The 26,860-nt window shown below is 32.6% G+C and overlaps 1 protein-coding gene and 1 long non-coding RNA gene across 3 annotated transcripts; one reads left to right on the forward strand and one right to left on the reverse strand.

Moving 5' to 3' along the window:
- Positions 1–1,229: 1,229 nt before the first annotated feature.
- LOC121240470 lies at positions 1,230–9,594 on the reverse strand. The gene is made up of 3 exons (XR_005935539.1): positions 8,716–9,594; positions 1,548–1,601; positions 1,230–1,464 (listed from the first exon to the last, which is right to left on the reverse strand). It is a non-coding gene; the product is annotated as an uncharacterized LOC121240470 (long non-coding RNA).
- A 13,609-nt stretch (positions 9,595–23,203) lies between these two features.
- LOC121240444 (methyltransferase N6AMT1-like) lies at positions 23,204–25,921 on the forward strand. Of its 2 annotated transcripts, XM_041137900.1 has the most exons (3): positions 23,290–23,514; positions 24,851–24,944; positions 25,046–25,921. In XM_041137900.1, exon 3 carries the CDS (start codon positions 25,058–25,060, stop codon positions 25,820–25,822), a length of 765 nt encoding a protein of 254 aa, XP_040993834.1. In that variant the 5' UTR covers positions 23,290–23,514; positions 24,851–24,944; positions 25,046–25,057; the 3' UTR covers positions 25,823–25,921. The 2 variants fall into 2 exon arrangements, with proteins under 2 accessions (XP_040993833.1, XP_040993834.1); XM_041137899.1 differs by lacking the exon at positions 24,851–24,944 and having other exon boundaries at positions 23,204–23,514.
- Positions 25,922–26,860: the final 939 nt, after the last annotated feature.

Raw genomic sequence — 26,860 nt, forward strand, 5'->3', positions numbered from 1 at the left:
TTTAATCTCATATTATCAAATATAGGCTTGTGGGAGGAAATTTTGTGTTTCCCTTGATCGGTCTAGGAGGCCTATGTTTTAGGCTTATGTTTAAGAGCTAGACCAAGGCTTTTAACAGAAATTTTTAATGCGGCGTGATTTCTAAACGGCGTCATTAATACGGCATAGAGTCCGGAGAGTAGCGCCATTAATATGACGTAGCTTCCTAACTCACTTTACCCTACAGACGTTCTTTGATAACCCATTCCATACCAGTTGGCAGGAGATCAAAGGTTCCTCATATTTTTCGTCCACGTGCCTACACAAGTTCCCGAGAGTAGGGTGTCATCAAGGAGGCATTAGGACGGCAAGTCTCATCTACCCCTACCGTTCACTGATTCCTCATGGGCTTGCTACCGTCAAAGTGTTATCATGTAGGGTTGCTTCGTAGGTGAATTTTACTCATGGACCGAGTACTATGTTGAAGTCCACTGACTCTTTTTAGAGAGGATGGTTGTTAGGCTTGACTAGGCTTAGCCGGACTCTTTGACTAACTTCTTCTATAGTTCTTCGTGGGCTTGCTATACAGGCTTATGGAAGGAAAAACCCCCTTACAAACCCTTAAAAATGAGATATATATATATATATATATGAAATTTTCTTAAAAAAGTGAATATGTAAAAAAAACAATTAAAAAAAAGTATATTAGAATGGAATAGAGAAAAAAAAAATACCTAAAAAAGGACTTGACCTAATTGAATGTTAATATTGATCTTTAGAATACCTACCTTCAGGAGAGGAGACTCCAGCACTAGAGGATCCAGCTATCCATCGTATTAGTATGTACTATGTATGTGGGGCAATCATCGGAGGAGCAGTCCAACTGTAAACAGTCAACACAAATAAAGTATGGGTGCTACCTATCCCCAACAGGGCAGGATAGCCCCCACCTAGCCCCCGCAAGGGCGGAGTCAACATTTTCCTCCCCATCCCCCACCCCCGGCATGCGAGGGCGGGTTATTCCGTCCAGAATAACAAGGTGCGGATGCTTAAATGGGCCTAAAATGGCTCAGAAACAACTTCTGGGTCAGATTAAAAAAAAAAATGACATGAATAAAAATAATATATACATGATACAAATTTACTAATTTAGACTCTATAGACTACAAGTTTACTACCTAATAAACTAATAATAATAACTAAGCTATTACAAAAATAAAATTAAAAGGCTAAGCAATTAAAAAATTACGAACATAAAAATGTCCAAGAGACATTGTATCAATATTACAAATCAAATACATAATACGTACAAATGATTCAAATTTCAATATTCTAAGAAATTAAGAATCTAAAGATAGAGGCATAAATCTATTTGAGTCTTTGACTATGACATTTGGGACGACCCGGACAGGTAGTCTTTTGAGGCTTAAGCACATATTCATATTGCAGTGGAGGTAGACGTCATCTGAATCGTCTCATGTGTTACTAAAACAATGAATACTAAAATTAATACTGATAAAATCAAAATGAATATAAATAAATCAAGATAATAAAGTAAAAACAATTACCAGATGGTCTAGATCCAGACTGATCACCACCCTCTTCGTCGGTCTCCTTAAAATCTAAAACATCCGAAACATAAATATCATTTCTCATCGTCCAACTCTATGTGCATATCAATGCATCCACAGTTGTAGGAGACAATGAACTACAAAAATGATCCAATATGCACCCTCTAGTACTAAAGGCTGACTCCGAGACAACGGTGTTAATAGGGATGGCCAAAATACAGCAGGTCATCTCAGAAAGAATAGGATATTTCTTTGTCGCCGCCTTCCACCATCTTAATATGTCGAAACCATCATCTTGAATAAGATCCCCTGAAAAATAGTTATTAACTCCGAAACCATCTTCGTAGATTGATGGACTAGTGTGAGATTTTGTGCGAGGGTCTTAGTCTACGTCAATCTACGCTTCTTTGTTGTCCCGATGTCTGGAGGAGGTGTTGGGGTAGATGTAGGTGTAATGCAGTACCACCTTTAATTGCATTAAACACATCATATAATTTAGCCAAGGTGTCTCAAACCATCTCACCAATAAGATCAGCCATGTCTGATCGTGCGCAAATCTCAAACTATATAACATGCCTAAAATTTTCAAACAGGGATCAAGAATAACAACCACATATAACAAAATATTTAATCTACTCAAATCTTCCTCATACTTGTCATATTTGACCCTCATGGTCAATGACATCCCATTCATCCTTAGATTAGAACCTCTACACATGTCTAATTCTTCTTTCACCCTACATATTTATTGACAAAATTCATGTGTTGTAGGTTACAACGAACCAGATAACTTCAATGTGACATTGTAAAAAAGCCCAAGAAAATCAACATAAGTATAAACTAGCTCCCAATCATCATCATTAGACTTTCCTAATCTTCTGTGCTCATCAAAGTATTTGACATATTGAATGTCTTCATCACCCAATAATTAAAAAGCTACCTTATATTCTTAAGCCGTCTACAACATCAAGAATGTTGAGTTCTATCAGATAAGAACATTAGTACAAAGACTCTTATCTGATGTTATGCCCACAATCTTCACAGCAATCTTGAATTTCGCCAATCTAGAAAGAGAAAACCTCACAAATTTCACAATTATTCTAACTTGTGCAACCAAGTCATCAATATCTTCCAACCCCTTAGTCACAATTATATTCAAAATATGCGCAGATCTAACATGCAAATATTCACCACCCAAGAATGTCTTATTTGCCTATCTAAAATAAGTTTTCAGATATCCTAAGGCGACATCATTAGACGAGACATTATCAACCGAAACTGTCAAAACTCGTGTCAACCTCCACTCCTTTATTGAGGTCTTTAAGACTTTCTTAATCATCTCACCCTTGTGATCAGTTATTTGAGAAAATTTAATAATCTTTTTATGAAGAACCCAATCAAAATCAACAAAATGAACAGTTAAAGACATATAATTAAAATTTTGGACAAAAGTCTCAGTATCGGTAGTAAGGCAAATTACCAAACCCGCCAATTAGCCCCTCAAAACATTTTTATCGTTCCTGTACATCTTTTTAATATCTTTTACCACAGTGTGGCGAGAAGGAAACGTAAATCTAAGTTTCAATTCTTGGACAAGTTCTTGGAACCCTCTCCCCTCCACAAACTGAAAATGTAGCTCATCTATGATAACCATACGAGCTAACTTTCTTCTACACTAATCGGCATTTTACTTCATATACTCCTTCAACGTTGAATCCTCACTACTCTCATCCGTCATTTCATTTAGTCCAATATCTAGTTTAGATTGACTCTTCTCCAATAAAGATTTTAATATTGGAACTCTTCTTGCATTGTTCCTCTAAATAAACCTTTAATTGGAATGCACCATGTTTCTTATAATGGCATCCATATATTTTCTCACAATAATTATATTTTGCTTGAAGGTTATTGGGGTCACCACTTCTAGTTTGGTAAAATGAAACCAAATTACGAAAACAAATTTTTTGCCTTATTTGGACTTGGGGCAAGGCAAGGTGTACTCTCACTCCCAAGGGTTGAAGTAGGGTTAGGTTCTGGGACAGGGGTACTGTAGGGATAGAAGAGCTATCACTAAAATCCCATTAATAAGACATTTCTGATTCCACAACACAATAAAAAATTATAAATCAATCAACACAAGACAAAAAAAATATATATATATATAATAATATACCACATAAAAAAGCAAGGCAAAGTGCAAAACATCCAAAAACCCTAAATAAATTGATTTTAGGGTTCCATCCAAAACCCTAAATTGATTCAAGGGTTTCAATTTAAATCAATTTATTTAAGAGTTTAATCCAAAACCCTAAACTGATTTAGGGATTTCAATTGAAACCCCTAAATCAATTTAGGGTTCCAAGAATTTAGGGTTCCAAATCTTAAAACCCAGAAAGTACAAAAAAAAAAAAAAATCAAACACAATGACAGAGGCGACATCAATTTCAAACACATGCACAAATCAGAATCTACAGCATACAAATTCACAATCATTCTCATCCTCTATATCCGATTCAACTCATCATTCCTCCAATCTCCAATCCAAAACCCAAAAAAAAAAAAAAACTAAGATATGGAGTCTTACCTTTAGAGTTTGGTGCAACCAAGTTGCAAACGACGGTGGTGCTCGTGCAGTCGTTGAAGAGAGAGAGAGAAAGAGAGAGACTAAGAGAGTGCAAGAGAGTCTGAAAGGGAAAGACAGAGAGAGAGTCGAGAGTTCGAGAAGACGCCCGAAGGGGAGAGACTTAAGATAAAATGAAACGGCGTCATTTCACTTACTTATGAGCTTTTTTTTATATATATAATTTTAATTTTAATTAATAATTATGCGGAGCGGGAGAAAAACGAAACGAGGCTTAGCCCCTTCTGTCCCCCGCCTCCACTGGCCTTCAGGGGTGCGAGCAGGGCCCCTCGCACCAAGCACGAACGGGACAAAACCCCCGCCCCACACAGGCAAGGGCGAGGCGGTGCAACGGGGTCTCGCCGCCTACCGCCCGGCCCCAGAATAAAGAGCTTGTCTCGCACTCTCTCCATCATACAAATTTAATGCACCATTTTAGCTCGTAAATTCCATATATCTATCTAAACATTATTCATTTATATAAATAATTCTAATTAACATGACATATTATGATAAGATAAAAATAACCCATCATTCATATTCTGTGACACCGTCATTGATACATATTGATATAATCTTTTGTATTCAATATTATGTATAAATTCACCAACGTATCACACCGTTCCTACAATTTGCAAATGAACTCAAGAATATCTCAAAATATCTATAAATAATAATAAAATAACAGATAAATAGTAGTGATTTAATAGTAAATAGTAATATATAGCTTGTAAATAATAATAAAATAATTTGAAAACATTTGAAAACAGCTAAATTTCCAATCAGGCCCTAAAAGGGAGAATTTTGGGGAGTGAAAGTTACTCTGACTTTATAGAATTATAGAAATTGTTTTTGAGGTGAGCCAAGTCCACAAAGAAAGACACTAACTTTTAATAATAATAATAATAATAATTACACGTGGACTAAGCAAGACCCAAATCGGAGGCATCTCATCAAGTCCAAGTCCAAGTCCAAGAAATGCAACCAGTTGTCATGAGTTTTCTAATATTGTATTTCAATATACGTTATTACAAACCGAAGGCTTCTCTCTAATATATTTGGGCAGGTTCTGAATCCTGATGACTCCTCTTTCCAACTTGAGATGGGTGTTTTGAAAATAATAATAATACAATTTTCCAAAAAAATAAATAAATAAAACATTATTAGATATATAAAGATCTAACAAAAAATACTTACAAAATTACATGATTTAATATGATAATTACAATGAAAATTACGTGATTTAATATAAATTACATTACATGAATTTATATGTTTAGTTTTATAAAATCTATGAGCACGTAAATCATTTCGGTGATTTAAATAATATTTTAAAAAAATATTTAAATAATATAGAGAAAAAATAAATAAACTAATATATAATCTATTGTAAAAATGTAAAAAAAAAAAAAAAAAAAATTAATGGTGTATTTTAAAGGAAAGAATTAAGGAACTAAAATGGTTTACATTCTCTTTTCCAATCAACACAAAAGTAGAAAATGACATTGCAGGTTTCATGCATTCAAATGAGAACAACAGCACAATAAAATAAGGCATTAAAAGCCTGACTGCACTGGAGCTTGGGCACAGTCAAATCCCCTTGGCTGGAACACATGTAAAGAAATATTTTCTAGACAAGTCATGCAAAATGGAGAAAAACACATGCCCATTTCTCGATAACAAACATTAAAAAATGCAGTTCAGAGTGTACTTTCATCCTCGATCTACAAAAAGAAACTGGGCTTACAATATATTGTTTGTAATTGGTTTAAAGCAGTTCAGTTCTTTATGCACACGCACGAATATTAAACAAATTAGCCTTTTAACTTTCATGTGTCTAGGGAGGGTTTTTTCGTTTTTTACAGCCCAAGATCAAGAACACTGCCACAGCTGCAGATGCAAAATGTCCAGAACATAACTAAAAATAGAAAATACTGTTCATTCATCCAGAATTTTCATCAGATTTTTATGGGTTTTTTTTTTTTCAAGATGGTCAATGCAAAAAAAAAAAAAAAAATTGAGAAAATTAAGGTGAAAATTAGTATTTCTCTGACCTAGAGGCTATTCTTTTCAAAAAGCACACTAGCTTAGGATAAAATAATAAAACAAAAAGGGGCTTACGAATGTCAACAATCCATAAAAACCATAGCTCCAAGTTCCAACCTCTGCTTAGGCTGGCATTTTTAGCCCCGCTGGATATGAATTGGGTTTACGATGCCAACGCAGTTCCCCCTGGAATATTTAATGCTAAAAAAAAATTATTTTTATCATCCACTATTCATCCTTACACACCTTATCAAAAACTCTCATACCTTATAAAAAAGGTCTCACAACCTATAAAAAAGTGAAGTGAGAGTGAATGAGAACTGATGAATAATAATAATAATAACAACAATAATATAATAATAATAGAAAGTTTTGATGATCTTTCGACAACAGGTTTTTTTCCAGGGTGAGATTAGATTTAATTTACTCATAAACATATGACAAGATGTGACATTTTTCGAGTGTCCAGATCAGTCCAGGGTTGCTTTGGTGGGCAATGAATCTGATCTCTTACGTACCTGATATTGACATCTCAATCCTCCACAGATCCAAAAGCCAAATGCCCAAACACCCAATTTAACGCCACACCTACTCTGTCTGGGGTGAGAGATATGGGGCTGGAAAAAACCATATTCTTTTACCAAATTATGGCCATCCCATACATTCTCCAATGATAAAACAACCACAACTGCCAGAATAAAGGTAATGAAACGAAAACTGAAGTCCTCTTTATATAACTCTCAGATTAACTGCAACAATATCATCAATCATGGCACTGAAAGACGAAGAAATTACAGTCGACTCTACTACCTTTTAGCAGGGATGGAGAAGTGTAAAAGAACAAACAGATTGGAGGAGCAAACTACAAAAAATAGGATTAATTATATCTATATATATATATATATATACACACACACACATATTCCAGTCACCAGTAAAAATTAAATTCTTTAACTAGACAGAAAGGAAACCAAAAGATAAATGCATGACAGCAAACTGATAATGCAGTTCAATTCAACTTGGATATGCCCTACCAAAACAAAAATAATTAAGGACTGGTAAGAAACAAGTGAGAGAAACTACAAAGTTAAGACAATGAAGAAAAAAGTAGAAGGGAGCTCCCTTCAGTCCAAGCACAGAAAGGAAAAGGATGAATTTTATCTCCCGCATCATTCACACATCCAAAGTAGTAGAATTCACTCCCTTTCCTACTGTGTTTGAATGAATGAGTCGGCAGCTAATCCGAACCCTTTACCCACCCATGAGTGGACTGAAGAAAGCTCCCTTAAATCACCTCATATAAACACATTTTAAACAATCTTTCAACCCGTGATGCAAGATGCTATAATTCCCAACATGAGACGTAAGATGGAAAACAGGTCTTTTAGGCTATTTCAGAAAGAAACCAAAATCAACATCAATGAATTTAGAAAAACAAATACCTAACAGATCAACGTAGAGGTGCTGCAGAAATGGAGACACCATTCAATATCATAAGTAATATGGTCTAACTCATACAGAAATTTATGATAATCTGGATGCTTATCTTGATCAATTAAACATGGTAAGAAGCAGCAATATTATTTGCTCCATTTGGCACTAAATAATACGCGAGACGTGTGTTTATTTTTCATGTTTAACTGAATCACTAAAATATTAAATAATATATTAAAATAAAACGAGGGCCTAACGTTATTACAGATACTTTTATTTGGAAAAAAATGTTTCATTTTCCCAAAACCTGATACTTCACTCGACCGTACCCTCTACTGATAGACACAACACCTCTCCATGTGGGCTATGATGTAATGACTTGAGCTCATCGTCACCCTTATACTTTGGTCATGGTCCCGGTGTCATGACTCATGTTCCCCAATCAATACCCTCTGAGATATCAGTGAAATGTACAACCATCTAAGACGTGACGAAAAAGTCCAGAACTTGGCCGAATACCCAGAAATTCGGATTAATTTCCTGGAAGCCCACAACAGGCAAAGCCCTAGACCTTAAGAAAGACGTTTTTTTTTTTTTTTTTCATTTTAAGGACGAATATAGGCTTGTTGCATGAACCCTAACCCTAATTACAAATGTTTTACTTGCGTAGGAGATAAATCTGAGTCCATTAATGTTGACAGAAAGATACAATGCCATTTAACCTAGCTAGTACAGACTAGATCAAACAGCAGCACTCAACACAAATCAGATCAGCTATTACAGATCTACAAATATACTCAAGTCCCATATGATCATGCTTTCTGAATGCTAATTAACCGTTTATTTGAGACGTTTACAAAACAACCACACAAAACTTTCGAATACCCTCAATGAGGACTCTTGTTTAAAATACTACTTCACTTTGTTTGCACAGCAAAATGAAACAAAACAGAGGGCTAATTAGATTTAAACCAACGAACGACAAATTCCTAGTAAGTTTTGTTCTGTATTAATAGAGGAAGAAAGAATGAAAGAGAAAACCAGGAGGATATTTATACGAGATACCTTACGCTGCGCGACACCTCCATTGACGCTTCTTTGCTTCTTTTCTGGGTACGAACTTCTTTGCTTCTTCACCAACCCTAAAGCCAATGCTTGAACCGTGATCATTACTGCAGAACTCTCATAATCTCGTGTGGAGAACGGAAAAAACAGAAGAAAGACAATACAAAAAAAGCAAAAAGCTCATAAATCATAGTAGTAATACGATATGGGCAAACAAAAATACAATAACCTACAAAAGAAAAGGGGGTTAAAAAATTAAACTACAAAAAACATTTGAGAGAGATAAGAGGGAAAGAAGCAGAAACTGCGGAAGAGAAGTTTCAGGGAGAGAATATGTCGCTGTCTTCATGAGAGTCAGAGAAGGGAAAGCGATTGAATATCTCTAATCTACAAATCTGGCAAAGCGCAACTATACATACATTTAAACAAAAGAGAAAAAAGAAGGGTAAGGTAAAAGAAAGTGGGATTTTCTTCTCTCTCTTCTTTTCTCTCTCCCTTCCGCAGGAGATTTTTCAGAGAAGTGAGTTCCAAAGATCAGGAAGAATATGTGTGTATTTATTAGCTGAATTGGATAATAAAGCGCTGTCTCTCTCTTTCTCACACACACACACACAAGCACGCACGCACGCGCTGTCTCCTTCTGATCTTTCTCAAACATCCACAACGAGCGCGAGACCCTTTGTTTGCCACATATAGAACTAGCCTTGAACTGCAGATAAAAGGAAGAGGTGCGGTGGTGGGTTTGACCACCAAGTTGCACTCCCTCTCTCTCTCCCTCCCTCTCTCTCTCTCTCCAAGCAGAAGAAGGAAGACTATACTGTTGAGCACTAATCTCTAGTCTCAGGCTGGAGTCCAGTACTTTTAGAGTGTACAGCACCATTTATAGGGTTTGAGGGAACTGGTGACTCGTGAGTCCTGAGTCGTACGAGGCAAACCGTGAAAAGTCTTGGTCATTGCGCATATACATTGTGATTCACTTTTTAATGACTTTTACACCCTAATTTCCTTTCAAAATGTACTGATATTTGCGCCTTTTTTAATAAAATAAAGATATTGATAGCATATTATCTATTTATTATTTATAATATATTTATTTTATTATTTTTTTAAGTATTTTTTTAACATATTTAATCATTAAAAAAGAATTAAAAAAATATATAATTTTATTAATATTTACTTCCTTAACTATTAAGTAAAATAAAAAATTAAAAAAAATCAAATACAGAAAGAGTAATAAATAAGTAATATGAGAGTAGTAACCCTATTATTTTCTATAAAATAAATCAATATCATTATTTAATATTTACCTTAAATTTTGTCATTTTAATCCTATTTAGTGATGTGATTTTTTTTCAAGTTATTTATTTTATCAATTATTTAAAATGTAATATATCAGTAAATGTAATAGAAGATTAAAAAATATAATTATTTTGCTAAAGGGAAGTTATACATTAACTTGATAATGATAATATCAGTCTTAATTCAGCAAAATATTAACTCAAAAATTCAATTCATAATAAAATAAAATGACATGTCAGTTGATGCATGATGATTCGACTCCTTCATATGATGGCAGCAAAGTGATCAAACAGGTTGATTGTCTTCCATAATATTGATTCAAGGAAACACAAGACTGATTTCGACATCGAATGAGCTCGATTTATGTTACTGATAGCACGAGGAAAGCCGATTGATCTGTCTCTATACTTCCTCATATGCATCCGGTCTGAGTTATAATATTCTAGTGAAGGTAGTCTACCGTATGTATTGATGATCTCTAACCTCCTAGTCCAATCAGGGGTCAATGTGCTAATGACAAAACGAAAGCAACTACAGATCGAGGCCCTTAACAAGATCACCTTTAGCAAGAGTGAGGACCATTTGCAGAAAGTTCGCATTAATGTTTCAGTAGCACAAGATAGTGGCACAAAGCGTTATCAAGCTTCTACTATTGTCGATGTATTTAGATAGGCTGCGGGGCTACTATCATTGAGATGCAATCTCTGTTCAAAGAGTATCGCACACTTTTGACTTAGGACTTGGAGAGGATTATTGCGCCCATCATAGTTCAACTGCAAGAGATTGAGGGATGCATTATTGTCATCCAAGAGGACTTGAATAATCTTATTCAGTAGTTTTATTTTATTTTTTTACTTTTTGTTTTGTACCAAACGTTGTTAATTTAATTACTATATCGTTTTTATTTGTTAGATATAATTAGCTTGTTTCTTATAAAAAATCATTTTCCTTATTTTATTTTTCATTTCATGATAATATAAAACATGACATCCATTAGAAAGTAATATTTTTTTAATTACAAATTCTTATTTACCATAACAAAAGTCATCAGTTAATTTTTAAATTAATTATATAAAATTCTTAGGACGACATATATAATATATTTTAATTTGTAATAAATAATAATAAATCTATATAAGTAGGATTTTCATATTTTGAAAATGATAATTAATAGACTTAAATAATATTTATTTTTAAAATATTTGAATGTCTTTCAATAAATTTATATAATTAAACTTATTTCGATTGTCTACACTACCGTTCGAACGCCTCTTATAACAATTTGAACGGGTTTCAACTCTATTCGAATTTAAAAGTACCATTCGAACACTATAGTAACCATCTCCGTCAGATTTATTTATAACTTTCTACCAAAATTTTCGTACGAATGATTAAATATAACGTTCAAATATGTTCTAACCTTTTCCATGCAAAATTATGTATACATTCCCGCCACAACTATTATTCAAATAATTATGTCAATATTCGAACATGAATTAAATTATTGTTCGAATATGTATGAGAATGTTCGAATAGTATAGTAATCATCACTGCCAAATTTATTTATAACTTCTCACTAAAAACTTCGTTCGAATGATTAAATATCTCGTTTGAACGGTTTTGACCTTTTCTCAGCACAATAGTCTATACTTTCTCACTACGACTATTATTCAAATAGTTATGTAACCATTCGAACGTGTTTGTGAACGTTCAAACGCTTTTTTTTAGATGTTATATTTCATCTTAAAAAGTGTAGCTCAAATAAATATTGGTCTATTTGTACAAAGATAAGACCGCTTCCATGGTTTGAGACGAAATTTAATTTTCATTCTAAATAAGTACTTTTAGGGATAAAATTTAATTTATCCAAAAAAATATCGTCTCTAAAATTCAAATTTCTCGTAGTGTCTAAGTGTTACTTATAAATTGATGCATAATCACAATGAATGCAAAAAAGTGCACGACCAATTTAGAAGAAATGAGCTGGTTAGTTGGCAATAGGGCTAACTCATCCAGACATTACATTTATTATAATTTTCATTAGATAGATACAAAATTATTAAAAGACATCTTTTCTTATATTATGTTGGTACGGACCAGATAGTATTAGGGGTTTTGAATTTTTTAACGGGTTGAGAAGAAGAGTAATTTACTATATATAAAAATATTTTTACAATTTAAAATATCATATAATTCTTTTATGAGATCCGTAAAAATATTTCTCTCTAAAATATGCTATCAACAATATCTCAGAGATATTATTTTATTTTATTCCTTAATTGGTTTCATAACATAATTAATAATGATGTGGCATACTTCTATTTATACACAAAGACGAATATTATTACTCGAATGATACGTTTGTAATTTAAACTCATTTAAACTTATTTTAATTTATTATTATAATTTTTTTAAATTTTAATATAAAATATAATAAATAATTTAATTTTTTAAAATTTTAAAATAATAATATTAAAAATTAATATTTTAATAATATTTTATTATTTTAATCCAACTCAACTCAATTTAATATTTAAACATATTCGAATTACCATCGTTTTCAGCCTATTTTAAGATTTTCATTCACAAGACGAATCAAAATTGAGAATATAAAAAAGGTAACAGTGCATTGAAAAATCCGGTTAAAAGGGTGAAGTAATGATTATCTCGACGCATCAAACAGCTGCATAAATGCTACAGAGAGTAATACTGGGACCCTTGATCCGTCTGTATTGGATACCAATTTCCTAAATTTACTCTCCACGTTAAAATAATTCTATTGATATATTTGCACTGTACATTATATATGATTTTTTATTTTTTATTTTTTATCTTAATAAATATGTAATGTAAGAATGATGAATAGAAAAACTTAATTAATTTAATAGAAATAAAATTAAAAAAATAAAAATAAATATAATGTGTGATGATGAATAACAAATATTATATAATAAATAACTTCCGGGTAATCTCAAGTGATAATCACTTTGATTTTGGTGACATACTTTTGTATGGGTCAAATTAACAATTTATAATTTAGTCTTGAAATAAGGTCGAAAATTAAATTAAGAGATAAAATTAAGAAGAGATAGCACAAATTGACTCAGACTCCTTAAAAAAAAAAATTCAAACTCTTAAAAGGAAAATATTTTACAAGATAAGTTGGACCCAATTACTTAAAGGGAATAGACCTCTATATAATGAAGAAATCCCCTACAAATCAAATAGATTCTCCACAAGCACTTTACACAAAATATCTCTATAGAAGCTCCATATGAAAAATTCCACCACACATAGCGACTCTAAATGATATCTCTTAAATTTTTCTATTGTATTGAGCGATATGTAAGACCACGAGAGATTGTAAAATCACCCATTATAGTAAATTTTGCCCCAAACAACCAGTGAACGTAAGCATTATGACAAATCACGTAAATCCATACGTCTCTCTATATTTATTTTTATTTAGTTTATTTATTACGTATTTTATGAATGAACACGAAGAATATCGTATTGAAGCCCGAATCATCTCGTGAGTCGGGGATGATTCTTTCCTCCCTTTTAGTCTGTTGTGCAAATTAAGACGTTAACAGTTAGCGTTGTCTATGGGATCGACCAATCTTTTGCACTGAAATTGGGAGAAGGATATTCTCCGACTCACAAGATCATTTACAAAAGTTTAGATAAATTTTTCCACTTTTTATCTTTTATTTTTATTTTACTAACACCTGCAAAAAAGAAGAAAAAGACTCCAAGGGCATGTGCAAGATGCATGATTCATATCGTACACGTAAGGTATGAGCTGCGCATGTGACATAAACTGTGCACGTAAGGCAACCACTGTGCATGGCATGCACAGTGGGCATGATGGCCACATACCAACTTGCACCCAATGGCCTTAGTTGTTGGGCACGATAGCCCGACACCTCCTTTGCCCTGTGAAGGGAAAGACGGCCTAGTCGAAGAACCGGACAGAGCCATCAGGAGCTTCCCTACTTGCTTCTCGCCTCTGCAAGCTCAAAAACAACTTGGAAAGTCTCTGCCAACAATTCGTGAGCTAAGCGAAGCTATCGGCGGCCACCACATGGCTATCGACGCTTTCTATCACTGACGATATGCTCCCCGACCACGAAGGCTTTGTTTGTCGCCATTCCTCGCCACCACCATCGACGCTCGACACGGGAGTAGCTCAATGCCTCTCCACTGCGGTGAGAACGCCTCCTGCCATGAACCAACCCACTTGTACACACCCCCACAACATTGCAAGGTGATCAGCATGCACGACGTGGATCAACCAACTTTTTTTGAGAACACCACTGCGTCCCCAACCCCACGAAGAGCTTGAACACATTGCACCCAAAGATCGAGCCTATGCAAAGTTAAGCTGTAAAGCCTCCTTCGTAGCCCCACCCACCATGGTGCTCCTAGACCTAGAAGTTGCCAACAAGCTCGACCAATGGAAGCTAACTGAGGCGCAGTTCAATCGCTCCATGTACATGCAACCAAAGCCAGTCAACAACCAAGACACACTATACGTGGCATGATCCAAACCACTCACATGAAGCTTCTAAATTCGAAATACCACCGACTATGAGAGAGAGAGAGCTGATGAGAGAGGGAGACATGAGGATGAGAGAGAGAGCTTATGAGAATGAGAGACACGAGGATGAGAGAGAGAGAGAGTGCATGAGAGAGAGTGTCGATGAGAGAGAAAGCTTATGGATGAGAGAGCCGAGGAGAGAGAGAGTGAGCTAATGAGAGAGAGTTGTAGAAGAGAGAGAGGTGATGAGAGAGAGTCGTAGACGAGAGAGAGAGGGGTAGATGGTTTGGTGCATTTTACATTAAAAATAAATAAATAAATAAAACCCAGACACATAATGTGTGCTACGGATAACCGTAAATAGTGGCTGATCCGTAACCTAGCTCAAAAAGTAATGCATATATAAATAAGAATATTTTTATTTTTTTTCTTTATCTCTAGTATTTTCATCATATTAAAAACCAGGGGTCACTGCTTCGATCGGATCTTTGGGATAATTCCATTCAGTAGCTCCGAATAAATAAGCCTTTTGGAGTGACTCTTCTAAAATATTTCAATTTTTGGTATTTTCATTTAATTTCATTAATTCCACTTAATACTTCCGTCGGCAATGGATGGAAAGTTACACACGTGACATATGCTAGCTTATTATTTTTTCCTGATCGCTTGAAATTACTAAAATATTTTTTTATGGCTGTATCCTTTTTTAATCTATATATGTAAACACAGTGGCGGAATCAGGAACTTATATGGGTCAACTTTTCTATTATATGACACATTAATATAAAATAAAAAAACTAAAAACTCATAAAAATATAACTATATATAAAATTAGATCTCAATAATTTGTTACATATATATAGAAATAAAATTCTAAAAAATACAACTTAATATACGTTTCAAATTTCTGAAGATAATGTTTCATGGAATATTAATATTAATCTATTATTAATTTTATAATGAAATATTTATAATTTATTTTCTTTATAGAAACTATTAAGTGATCTTTTAAAAGGTCATCTATTATTCAGTATGTAAGCTACTTTATCAAGTTTCATGCAAAATCTATATATTTCCATGTCACATTAAACATATAATGCTATAATTAAGACCTTAAATATATATATATATATATATATTTATATATATATATTACTCAATGAAGTGTAGAGGATAAAATCTCTCAACTATTTTTCATGTAAATCATCAACCTCAAAATGATATTTCTTGTATTTTCATTTTGGATTCCATATTAAGAAGTCTAATATTGTATAACAAAAAAAACTTGAAGATCCATATTAATAAGTTTATTATTTTTCCTAAACTTAGTTTTAATTTAATTTTGGTGAGGCAACATCCTTGAAAATAAATAATATATAGAAATTATATAAAATTTCTGAATTATAGAAAAAAATTGAAGAAAGACAATTTTAGGTATATTGAAATTTTTGAAAATTTTAAAGAACATGTGGGGATTGTAAATTTTTTTTTTTCCGGGGGGGATTTGCTATATTTATAGAATTATAAATAAAATGTAGGATATATTTTGAATTTTTTTAAAACTTTGGGGGGCCATGGGCCCCCTTAGACATAACATAGGTCCGCCACTATATAGACATAATATAAATTGAATTATTAAATTCCATATTCGGTTTATATTTTTGTAATAAATTATACAAAATAAAATTTAAATTAATTGTACATGAAATAATCGTCTGAAAATTGGACTAACCTATCATATATTTGTAATAAACTTTTTTTAAGATGATATTAATCTGCTGTGCTTATACGTACTGTCTTTTTTCTAACAAGCTTGTTTTACACTTCGTTTATTAATTAGGAGCTTTGCAAGCTGCACTACTAATCAGACTCCAAGCTCTCTTATCATCTGATCTTCTATAGATGCACACAAGAAACTCCGTGAATGGACTAATGCCTTTAATTTGTTGTCCTTTTTTCCCTCTAATTCGTTCACTAGGAATATTAAACTAATTAACTAAAAAGCGTGATATTTCTTTAGGACTATAAATGGCACCTAAAGGCTAAATGTAGGGTTTTTTTTTTTGTTTTGTTTGTTTTTTTTTTAGAACTTGGTTCTATTTTGTGGCTGTCCAGTTTGATTACCCAACTACAAGAATTTGTTACAATTTTTTAGACCAATTACTTGACTCGTGAACCGACTCGATCCACTAATTAGGGTTTTACTATATATATATATATATATTGAATTATTTCGTATGATTGTTGTAGTCCAGCATTGTATATTCGACTTTCATCTTAATAAAATTCTTTGCAGTTTTGTGGAAGGTAAGCATGTTGTCGAATTATGTAAATCTTATGTCGTTTACTTTATTCTTTTTTTCTTATCATTCCTAACACTAAACACAAATTCTTTAATTTTTTACTACAAAAAAAAAAAATTAGTATTTGTGATAGATTATTTGCGACAAGAATGACTATTTACGACTAAAACACTCATTTTAGTAGGAAATAATCATTTTTGTAGGAAGTAACTGACCACAAATAAGCAGTTTTCTTATAGTGACAAATTTTCTTGTAGTGACAATTGCACCGATGCCACTATAATATACATAAATATTTTATTGCCACATAGCCAAATACGTGTGTGACCCATTTCTTATGAATGGCACACAATTTTACCTTTTGTTTTTTTTTTTTTTTTTGTAATTTTAAAGCATTTCGTTTAATTATATTTGACACAAGAGTGGGTGTCACAAAAACGTATCTTGCTTTTAAAACTTTTTTTTTTTTTCAGTGGTCGATACTTCATATTCTTTTTTATTTTTTTGATAAACCATACAGCTTCATATTCTAAGTGGCCGTACTTATGGGAAAGTATCATAATAACAAGCTTTCTCACTTTGGTGCTATCAAGAAAATTTTCGAAACCAAGGAGAAAAAAGTTTCTATTTTAACAAATATATTGCAACTTAAATCTTGGATAAACAACATTAGGGTGTGTTTGGCAAGTGAGAGTACTTGAGGTACTCTCACTACTATTATTTACTTTATTATTATTTTTTATCTACTTTTATACTATTTATTACTTTTCACCTACTTTTTAATATTTTATTATTACTTTTTCATTACTTTTTTACTACTATTCACAAACATTCTCAACACTTCTCAGGTATTCTCACTATCCATACGTAGCCTAGGCCCCGTTTGGATAGTAAAAATATTTTATCTTATCTCATCATATCATTACATATTTTTTAAATTTTTACACAAAATATAATAAACAATTCAATTTTTTCAATTCTCAAAACAATAATAATATTAAAAAATAATATTCTAACAATATTTTATTCAACTTTCAATTTTTATCTTAACTCATCTCATTTCAATTTACTGTTCAACCGGCATCTTACTCTTTTGCAACTAAGAGAGCGTATAAGCTATCTAACTTCAAATTAAGACCTAGCTCTCCCATTCCGTGAAAGAAAGAGTTATCGATCCAATTCTCGTATTGTTGAGTGTTGTCGCTCGCACAAGCTTGGCTAGAATATTTGTCTTTTGATTCACTTCTCGAAAAACATGATTCATTGAGCAAAGAAAAGATTTTTTATTTTTAATTTTTTCCAACTTGGTAGGCTAAAGTTTTTTTACATGCACAAAATGGGTACAAAAGCGTATGGTATATCAATTTGCACTATATATACGGTTTTGATCAATGGATTTCAACTACAAGATTGTTTAAATTATATCATGCAGTAGACAATGATCGATTGTTGACCTCAAACTTTATCATTTTGCTATGCTTTCCGCCCCCCGCACACACCTTTTTTCTCTTTTCTGCACAATCAATGAAAAGCATATGCGTCTGCCTGTTTGATTGGGAGACCACCTCCAGGGTTTCATAAGAATCTATTTGTCCCATAAACCGCGCGTGTCCCTGCAAAAGAAATCAATTCTAAACTGAGGGAATCATGCATGTGTATGCGTGTTTTTGTGCGAATACATGAAAAAACATGTTTCATACCATCGATCGTTGATGCCAAACTTTTTTTGTGGCTTATTATTTACATCAAAATGATGGAGTTGCCACCGCCGTCAGAGCCGATGTTTCTTTGTCTGGTAAAGAAATGGCCACCACCATGCGCTCCTACCTAACCATTTTCTTATTTTTTCTTGCTGCAGGATTTTCTCCTAAAGCTGTGTAAACACAATCTTATAACCCTTTTTATTCTAAGCCGATACGTACAAAAAACAATGCACGATTTGTTTAATTTTCTGGGTTTCAGCTCTTTCACATGATGATGATCATTCTCACCATACACATGATAATTCTTTCGATCGATTCGCTTGTTGTTTCAGTACTAGTATTACTGTCTGCTAGCTAGCTTTTGATACTCGTCGTATTCAGCATTCAGAAGTCTATGTTGTCGTGCTAGCTAGCTCGCTGTTGTGTTGTGACTTGGGGATCATTAATCATACTCACTCAATAGAAAATTCAACAAACGACAACGCGCGTATATTTCCCAATTTGAGTTGGATTTTTCTGGACACAATTCACACTATAAGAAAACTGTTTATTTGCGACCAGTTAATTCCAGTGAAATAACTATTTGTAACTAAAATTAATTACGAATAGTCTTTTAATCGTAATAAATTAATCACAAAAATCTATTTTTCTTGTAGTGTCATTTGGAAAATAAACGTTAATTGATGATCACATGCACGTACAAAACTCCATCGATCGTGTATGAGCTGTTTAATGCTCCAGTGATCTGAAAAATCTACTTCTAGAATCCCCAGCTTTTTGCTCCCTGGCCCCCAAAAATAGAAGAATTGTATAGCATTTATCTCTTCAGAATTATATAGGATCGTGTGTAACATAAACCGCCATAGCCCACATTACCAATAGAAGGGGGGAAGAAACGCAAAAGCTAGCAAATCTTAGTTAAGAATATTATTGTCATTTTCATTAAATTATGGGGTCAAAATAAAAATTCACAAAAGAAAAAGTTTAATTCTAAGAGTTACTGAGCCGGGGCGGGGTTCGCTCCCAAGCAATACAAAGAAAAATGATTTGTAGAAGTCTCTAATATATAAGTTTCGGATATACCTTAATTTGTAAAAAAGTAAACTCTACTTTAAAAAAATATAAAAAAAATTATTCATTTTTAGTGGGATATATCCACTGTTTTATAAAGGGCTTACAAGTGATTTATCTATTTGAAACTTGTATCTAGCATTACTTTTCTACAAATAATTAGTTTAATATTTCAAAGCAAACTTTTGACTATTTGTACTAAAATTTAATATTTTAAGTATATTATTTCTCATTTAATTTTATTTCATATAATATTTTGATAGAGAAAATTTCAATTCTTAGAAATATTTATTAGAAAAATAATATTTCTTTTAAACACATTAATTAAAACATAGGAGAAGATAAATAAAGTATTTTTAATTGTCATCATTAATATTCTCTAAAGATTTTGTGCAGATTTAATTAAATCATAATTTTATTTTTTATGTTTGCTTTTAGGGTTAATTATATTTTACCCTCTCGAACTTTTACTCAATTCATAATGTGCCTCCGAAATTAATAATTGCATCAAAGTGGACTCTCGAACTTTTAAAACTTCTCAATGTCCTCCTTTCGTCTACCAGCAGCGTCAAATCTAATAAAAATTCACTACAAAGATGTAATTTTCATCTAATTTATTATTATTGACCATATAAAATAATATATACTATCAATTAATAATAAATCATTAATCATTAACCATATATAAAATTATTTTATACCTAAGTTGCAAGTAAATATGAATAATCTATATACATAGTGAAATTATTTGATATTTATTAACCATATATAAATTAATAAAAAAATATATAGTGATTTATGATTTAATATTAATAGATAGTATATATTATTTTATATTTTATATGATCAATGATAATAAATTAGATGAAAATTTTATTTTTACAGTGAATGTTGTGCACATCATGAGTAGCATGTGCAGTGAATTTTTGTTAGATTTAACACTGCTGGTAGACGGAATGGGGGATTAGGAAATTTTGAAAGTTTGAGGGTCCACGATGATGCAATATTAGTTTCAGAGACACATTCTAAATTGAGTGAAAGTTCGAGAAGGTAAAATGTAATTAACCCTTACTTTTATGTATAAACTTTTTAATTAAAATATTAGATAAAGTTCTTTTTTGTTGTTATGATTTTCGTGAAATGCCTATTTTCTTTAGGTTTTGAATTAGTTTTTTATTTTTTTACTCTTTAATCACTTTTTTTTTTGTTTATTATCATTGTGTTAATGGTGTTCCTAAAACTCTTTTATCGAACTATTTATTCGAATTTAAAATATTTGATCCCTCCAAAATTATAATATTGGTTTCGTCCCTGAGTACTTTTAATTATAACAGCTCATTTTAACAAAAGAGTGTAAATTCAGCACTTGAAAGTGTAAAATTAATATATAATAAAGGAAGAATGGAGACTAATTAGCGATCGATCAATGATATTTTAACCCCAAATTATAAGGTTTTACATCTTGTGTTGAAAAATACTAATATTGACATATTATACCGTCAAATTATTAAGATTACAAATTGTAACTTCTATTTAGATAGTGTGTTAAAATTGTGTCGCATCTTATAATTTTATCTATCTTATGCAGATCGAGTGATATTTGTTATTTTTTTACAATAGAAAATTATGCCCACACAATGGTTTTTATAACTATATTTTAAATGAGAGATATTTGTTTTTTGTAAAAATAACTTACAAAAACTTACAAAAGTACAATATCATATATTTTTCTTAATTATCATAATTTTAAAACATAATTATATAAAGAGTTGTACGCATGTATCTCGTTTGTTTTTGCAAATGCAAATGAGATAGGATGTGTTGAGATTAATTAAAAGTTAAAAATTGAATAAAATATTATTATAAAATATTTTTTTAATATTATTTTTATATTGAGATTTGAAAAAGTTAAATTATTTATTTTATTTTATGTGAAAATTGAAAAACTTATAATGATTAGATGAGATGAGTTGAAAATAATTGTAAAAACAAACAATTTGATTATCCGAGGATTTTACAATTTGACTATATAATGTATGATCAGTTCTATAGTTTTTGTTGTAACGTATAAAATTCCTCATATATTGCATCATATATATTTTGTAACGCAGTGTACTTTTCCCTTAAATAAATACCACTTATGCATCTATCCGAGGATTTTAAAGAATCTAAGCGGCCTTCTAGAAAGGTGTGACGTTTGTCCCAACAATTTGTATCATCAAGTTGACAGCATTTGTAAAGATCTTTCGGGAATGACAAGAAATAGTTCGTGTTGTGCGAACCAAGTAATTGTATTAACACGACAATGAAAAATGGTAAGGCAATGACATAATATCATTTGATCTGCATGCAGCATTTTTGCAATCAGTTAATTAGTTCCTATAAACAATATCAACATCATAATGAAACGTGGGGAATGCGATTGGATTAACGCATATTGTATTCTTTGAAGGTGATAAAAAAAAAAAAAAAAAAAAAAACACAAAATCTTGTAGATTTTGTTCCATAATCTTGTGAACGAGTTCCTTTTGTGTAAATATTATGAGTTATTTTATTTTCAAATCGGTATGTAGAGTACACCATCTACATCACTTCAATTTTAAATTTTGATTTATAAAATTTAAATTTTAAAAATTATATTCTAAATCAAATTATGTCACGTAATGTATGGTGTATAGGTCTTTAAAAAGTAGTACTCAAACATTACAATTTACGCATAAAATTAGAACAGTAAAAAAGGACAGGCACTTGCATGGTGAAGCGGGAGAGAGATTGAGTACTATAAGGCAGCATCAGCAACCCTGCCTGCAGGTAGAAATCCCAGTGCGACGTAAGGGTGGGGAGGGGGGACTACAACATAAACAACTTTTTGTGTCGAATGAAATCGCTGAGAAAATATCAAAAAACGTTGCAAATAATTAATTCCATCCAAATTCAATCATCGCAAAAGTGGATGCGACTAGAGCGTCTCAAAAGGTTTATGGCGGTGAAACTAGTGTGGGTCACAAATAGCTCTAATATTTGCAACAAATTCTATTGCCACAAACATGTTTCAGTTTAAACGCAAAAGAGTGGGTCGATGGTAAAAAAAAAAAAAAATACAATTGCGAATATGTTTGTGCCACAATTGAAAAATATCACCATAAAAAGGATTATTCTCAAGCTATTTTTAATGTCGCAAATAGATATCGCTGCAAGTATTTAATATTTGTGGCAAGAAAGATCTTTACAAATGTGCTATTCTTGTGATGCAAAAAGACCAACTACGCGGTCAAGAAATATATTTGTGACTAACTAGTAGTGTCGCAAATGTAAACAATTTGCCAAGAAAAATTTATTGCCAATTCCGAAACTATTGTAACAAAATACATAAAAAAAACTTAGAAAATAAAGTGACTTGATTTGGTACATGAGATTATAAAGTTAAATTTATTGTAAAGATTTAACATTTATAAATTTAATTTTGTAAAACCTACATGTGGTTAATGTATTTCTCTTAGAACATAGCACAATCGCTACATGGGTGTTATTATAAACACCAACATAACACGTATAAATGGGTACACAGCTTTTATATCTACTCGGCTACGAACTGATCTAGCACCGACCGTTTCCATCCATTTCCCTGCCGTGCTTCCTGAATCCCGCATTTCTAACATAAAAGCGACTTCAAGCGCCGCAAGGCACAAACAACTCAGCGACCACGCAAAACATACGCGCGTAGCAGAGTCGCAGGCTCTCTCTCTCTCTCTCTCTCGCGCGCGCGCGCGCTTGCGAAGAGTAGATGGAACTGGGAAGGCTTCCCATCTCAGTGTGAGAGGCAAACTGGTATCGGCAGGCTATACCACTCTTTCTTCTCTCTCGTCTTCCCAGATTGTTCGAGGTACCCCACCATTCACATCTTCCTTGATTTTCATGCCTTTTGCAAGTAGAAAATTTGGTCATGTTGTTCACTCCACTGACTTTGAATCGGAACTGTTTTTGTTATAATTTTAGTCATCTTTGCGCTCATATAGATGCACCTCGCAAAGCGTTCGATTTAATTACTCACTGAGTTTCTTGATGGAAGTTTTGCTTCTTGGTTCTACGTCTGATCATGATAGATTGCCATGATTTCTCCTATCATTGATAGTCTTTAAATCTTTTATATTACGATTCTTGTTGTCTTGTTACTTCAGTTCATGTGATCGATTCACATTGAATAATGTGGTTTTCAAAACTTGTTAGATTGAAGTATTCTAACAAGCAATTCCAGTTCCACTATCTTGTTGGCTACTAGACTGCCTCCATCCAAGCCAAAAACACTCTTTGCCTGGTTATTGTTCGAGTGAGAAATGCAATTTCTCATATGGAATTTCATTAGTAGTCTATTAAATCACAATGGTCTTTGCTTAGCTTTAGTCTGTATCTGAGTGCAGGCTGATTTTTCCCTCGGACCTTCTACTAATGAGAGAAATCCCTTGCCATGATTTATTGCTCTTCAATTCTTTTTCCTCTCAAACTACTCCACTAAACCAGCTACGTTTTAAATCTTTTGATTGGTGATGTATAATATTTCCTTGTAAGTAATGGACCTGAATTGCCATTTTAAGTAATGAACTCAAATGTTGACTTCTCTGGTTGACATTAGATCCATAAAAACTGAAGGGTCTGAAGTCTGAGTAAGGAAAAATATTTGGAGTGGAGCAATTTGAAATGCAAACGTTTTGAAGAGATCGCCACTTTTTGGAAAATCTGGTCTGTGTGTGCGTGCGTGCGCATGTGTTTCCTTTGTTCTCCTCATTTGACTAAATACATATTGATATGTTAATTTGTGTCATACATTAAAACCTATAAACTGACAAGTGACAAGATATATGTACTTCACAGAAAAGTCAGATAAATTTGTCATGATCCTTGTGCTTATGTAAACATCGTTTGAGAACTCCACGGGTAAACGGCAATTTACGACTCAAAGTAAAAAGTATGGTTTGCAAGTAACAATGCCTAGAAACTTTCTTTTCTAATTCTTGTTCAATATGTCTCTGTTAGTCTGTGTTGATTGCTATATTGGCTTTGTTAAAGTTTGTTTTCAATAGATTGCAAATGATGTGAGCACCCTATATGATTTGAATTTGCATTCTATTTGGAATTGTCACACTCAAGTATCTGTAGCTTTTGGCTTATGATAAAGCTAATATTTGGGTTTCCTCATTCGGATATAGAACGTGACAACCTAGAACTGGGGTCAACATAAACCTCTTTCCAAAGAATGATAAACTATGGAACAATAAGAGGCAACCAAATCTCTGGCATAAACATAAAATTTTCAGTGTAAACCTTGGAAAACCAGTTCTCGGTACTTCATTTATTTTTCTTTTTTTCCTGTTTTATCGGTCTATTGAGCGCTCTTGCAAACTTTTCCGTCATTTCAGGTCCTTTACAAGATGTCCTTCAAGATGGCCCAAATCAGCCTTGTGAGTAGACATAGGGAGGTTTATGAACCATGTGACGATTCATTTGCACTGGTTGATGCACTTCTCGCCGATAGAAATAACCTGTTAGAGCATCATCCAACATTGTGCATGGAAGTGGGTTGTGGTAGTGGGTATATCATCACCTCTTTAGCTCTCATGTTGGGACAGAAGGCTGCTGGAGTTCACTATATTGCTACTGATGTCAATCCTCATGCAGTGAGAGTTACCAATGAGACCCTAGAAGCACATGGTGTTCATGCAGAGTTGCTAGCCACTGACATTGCATCAGGATTGGAAATGCGTTTGGCAGGATTGGTTGATATAATGGTTGTGAACCCACCATATGTGCCAACACCCGAAGATGAAGTGGGTCGTGAAGGAATTGCCTCTGCTTGGGCAGGTGGGGAGAATGGCCGGAGAGTTATCGATAAGATATTGCCAATTGCTGACACTCTATTGTCAGATAAGGGCTGGTTGTACATGGTCATGCTTACGGCTAACAATCCCTCAGAGATATGCCTTCAAATGAGAGAGAAGGGATACGCTGCTAGAATTGTCATCCAGAGATCAACAGAAGAAGAGTCTCTCCATGTCATCAAATTCTGGCGGGAGTTCAATACTCAAAGTAGGTCAAAGGAATTGATGACAGCAAACAAAACAGTTCCTGCAAGAGTCATGCAGGAATCTCCAGTCTCACAGTTTCCTAAATCTGACATTTTTAGCCATGGTAGCTGATAAAGGTGAAGGTAAAAGAAGTGTGTAACATCTTTGACCTCAGCCACATTAAGAATTATTTCTTTTTAATTTATATTATAATCTGGATTACTCAGTCAACATTAAAGAAATAAAATCCGGTTTCAGGATGATGGGAGGGAAAGCAATTTGCCCCGGAGCCTTCATTTTAAAGTATTATGAGTACCGAAATGCCTTGGTTTGATTAGCTAGAGAGGGAAGTCACTCTCAGACTGATCGTGTCTTGAGGACTGTAAAGTGTAAAATGTAAATATATTCATTATTTTCCCTTTCTTAGGCTTCGTTTAATTATTGAACTCAACTGAGTTCAGCTGAATTCAATGTAATTTTAAACTAAGTTTAACATTTAAACACTCAACTCTCAAATTACTAAATTCATCACAACTCAAAACCTTCTTACACATAGGATCCACAACTTTTTTCAACTTAAAACATCTTTATACGTAGGATTCATAACCTTTTTTCAATTTCTCATAAAAAGTATTAAACTCATCTTAACATCCAAACACACTTTAAACTAAGTTTACACATAATTATCCTTACTACTCAACTACTACTATTCATAAAGAATTCAACTTAGCTGAGTTCAGTTCAACATCTAAACACAGTCTTAGTCATTCATTTTTTCAAAAAGAAAAGGTTATATACATCAGTTTTTTTTTAATTATTATTATTTTTTACATCATTAAGCACGGATTTTTGGGACTTCATGAATATTTTAAAATGTATACGTCCTTTATCTTTTTTCTTTATTTACTTATTTGATCTATTCTCTGATTTTTAATAATATATTTTACGAAGTTTTTATGCCAATTACTTAAATAAAAAGATATATATGTGTGTATATTTTTAGAAGAGAACGTAATTCTAATTTTATTAATTAACTCTTGCTTGTGCCATAGATGGACTTTTCTAGTATAGAGTATAGGGGTTAAATAAATTTATATAATTCAAGATAATAAAATATTTATGAAAAACAATATTTTCTTATATGGGCTAAAGAAGCCCAAATGTCCTGCC

This window comes from Juglans microcarpa x Juglans regia, chromosome 7S (genome assembly GCF_004785595.1).
Source record: "Juglans microcarpa x Juglans regia isolate MS1-56 chromosome 7S, Jm3101_v1.0, whole genome shotgun sequence".
Classification (NCBI taxonomy): Eukaryota; Viridiplantae; Streptophyta; class Magnoliopsida; order Fagales; family Juglandaceae; genus Juglans; species Juglans microcarpa x Juglans regia.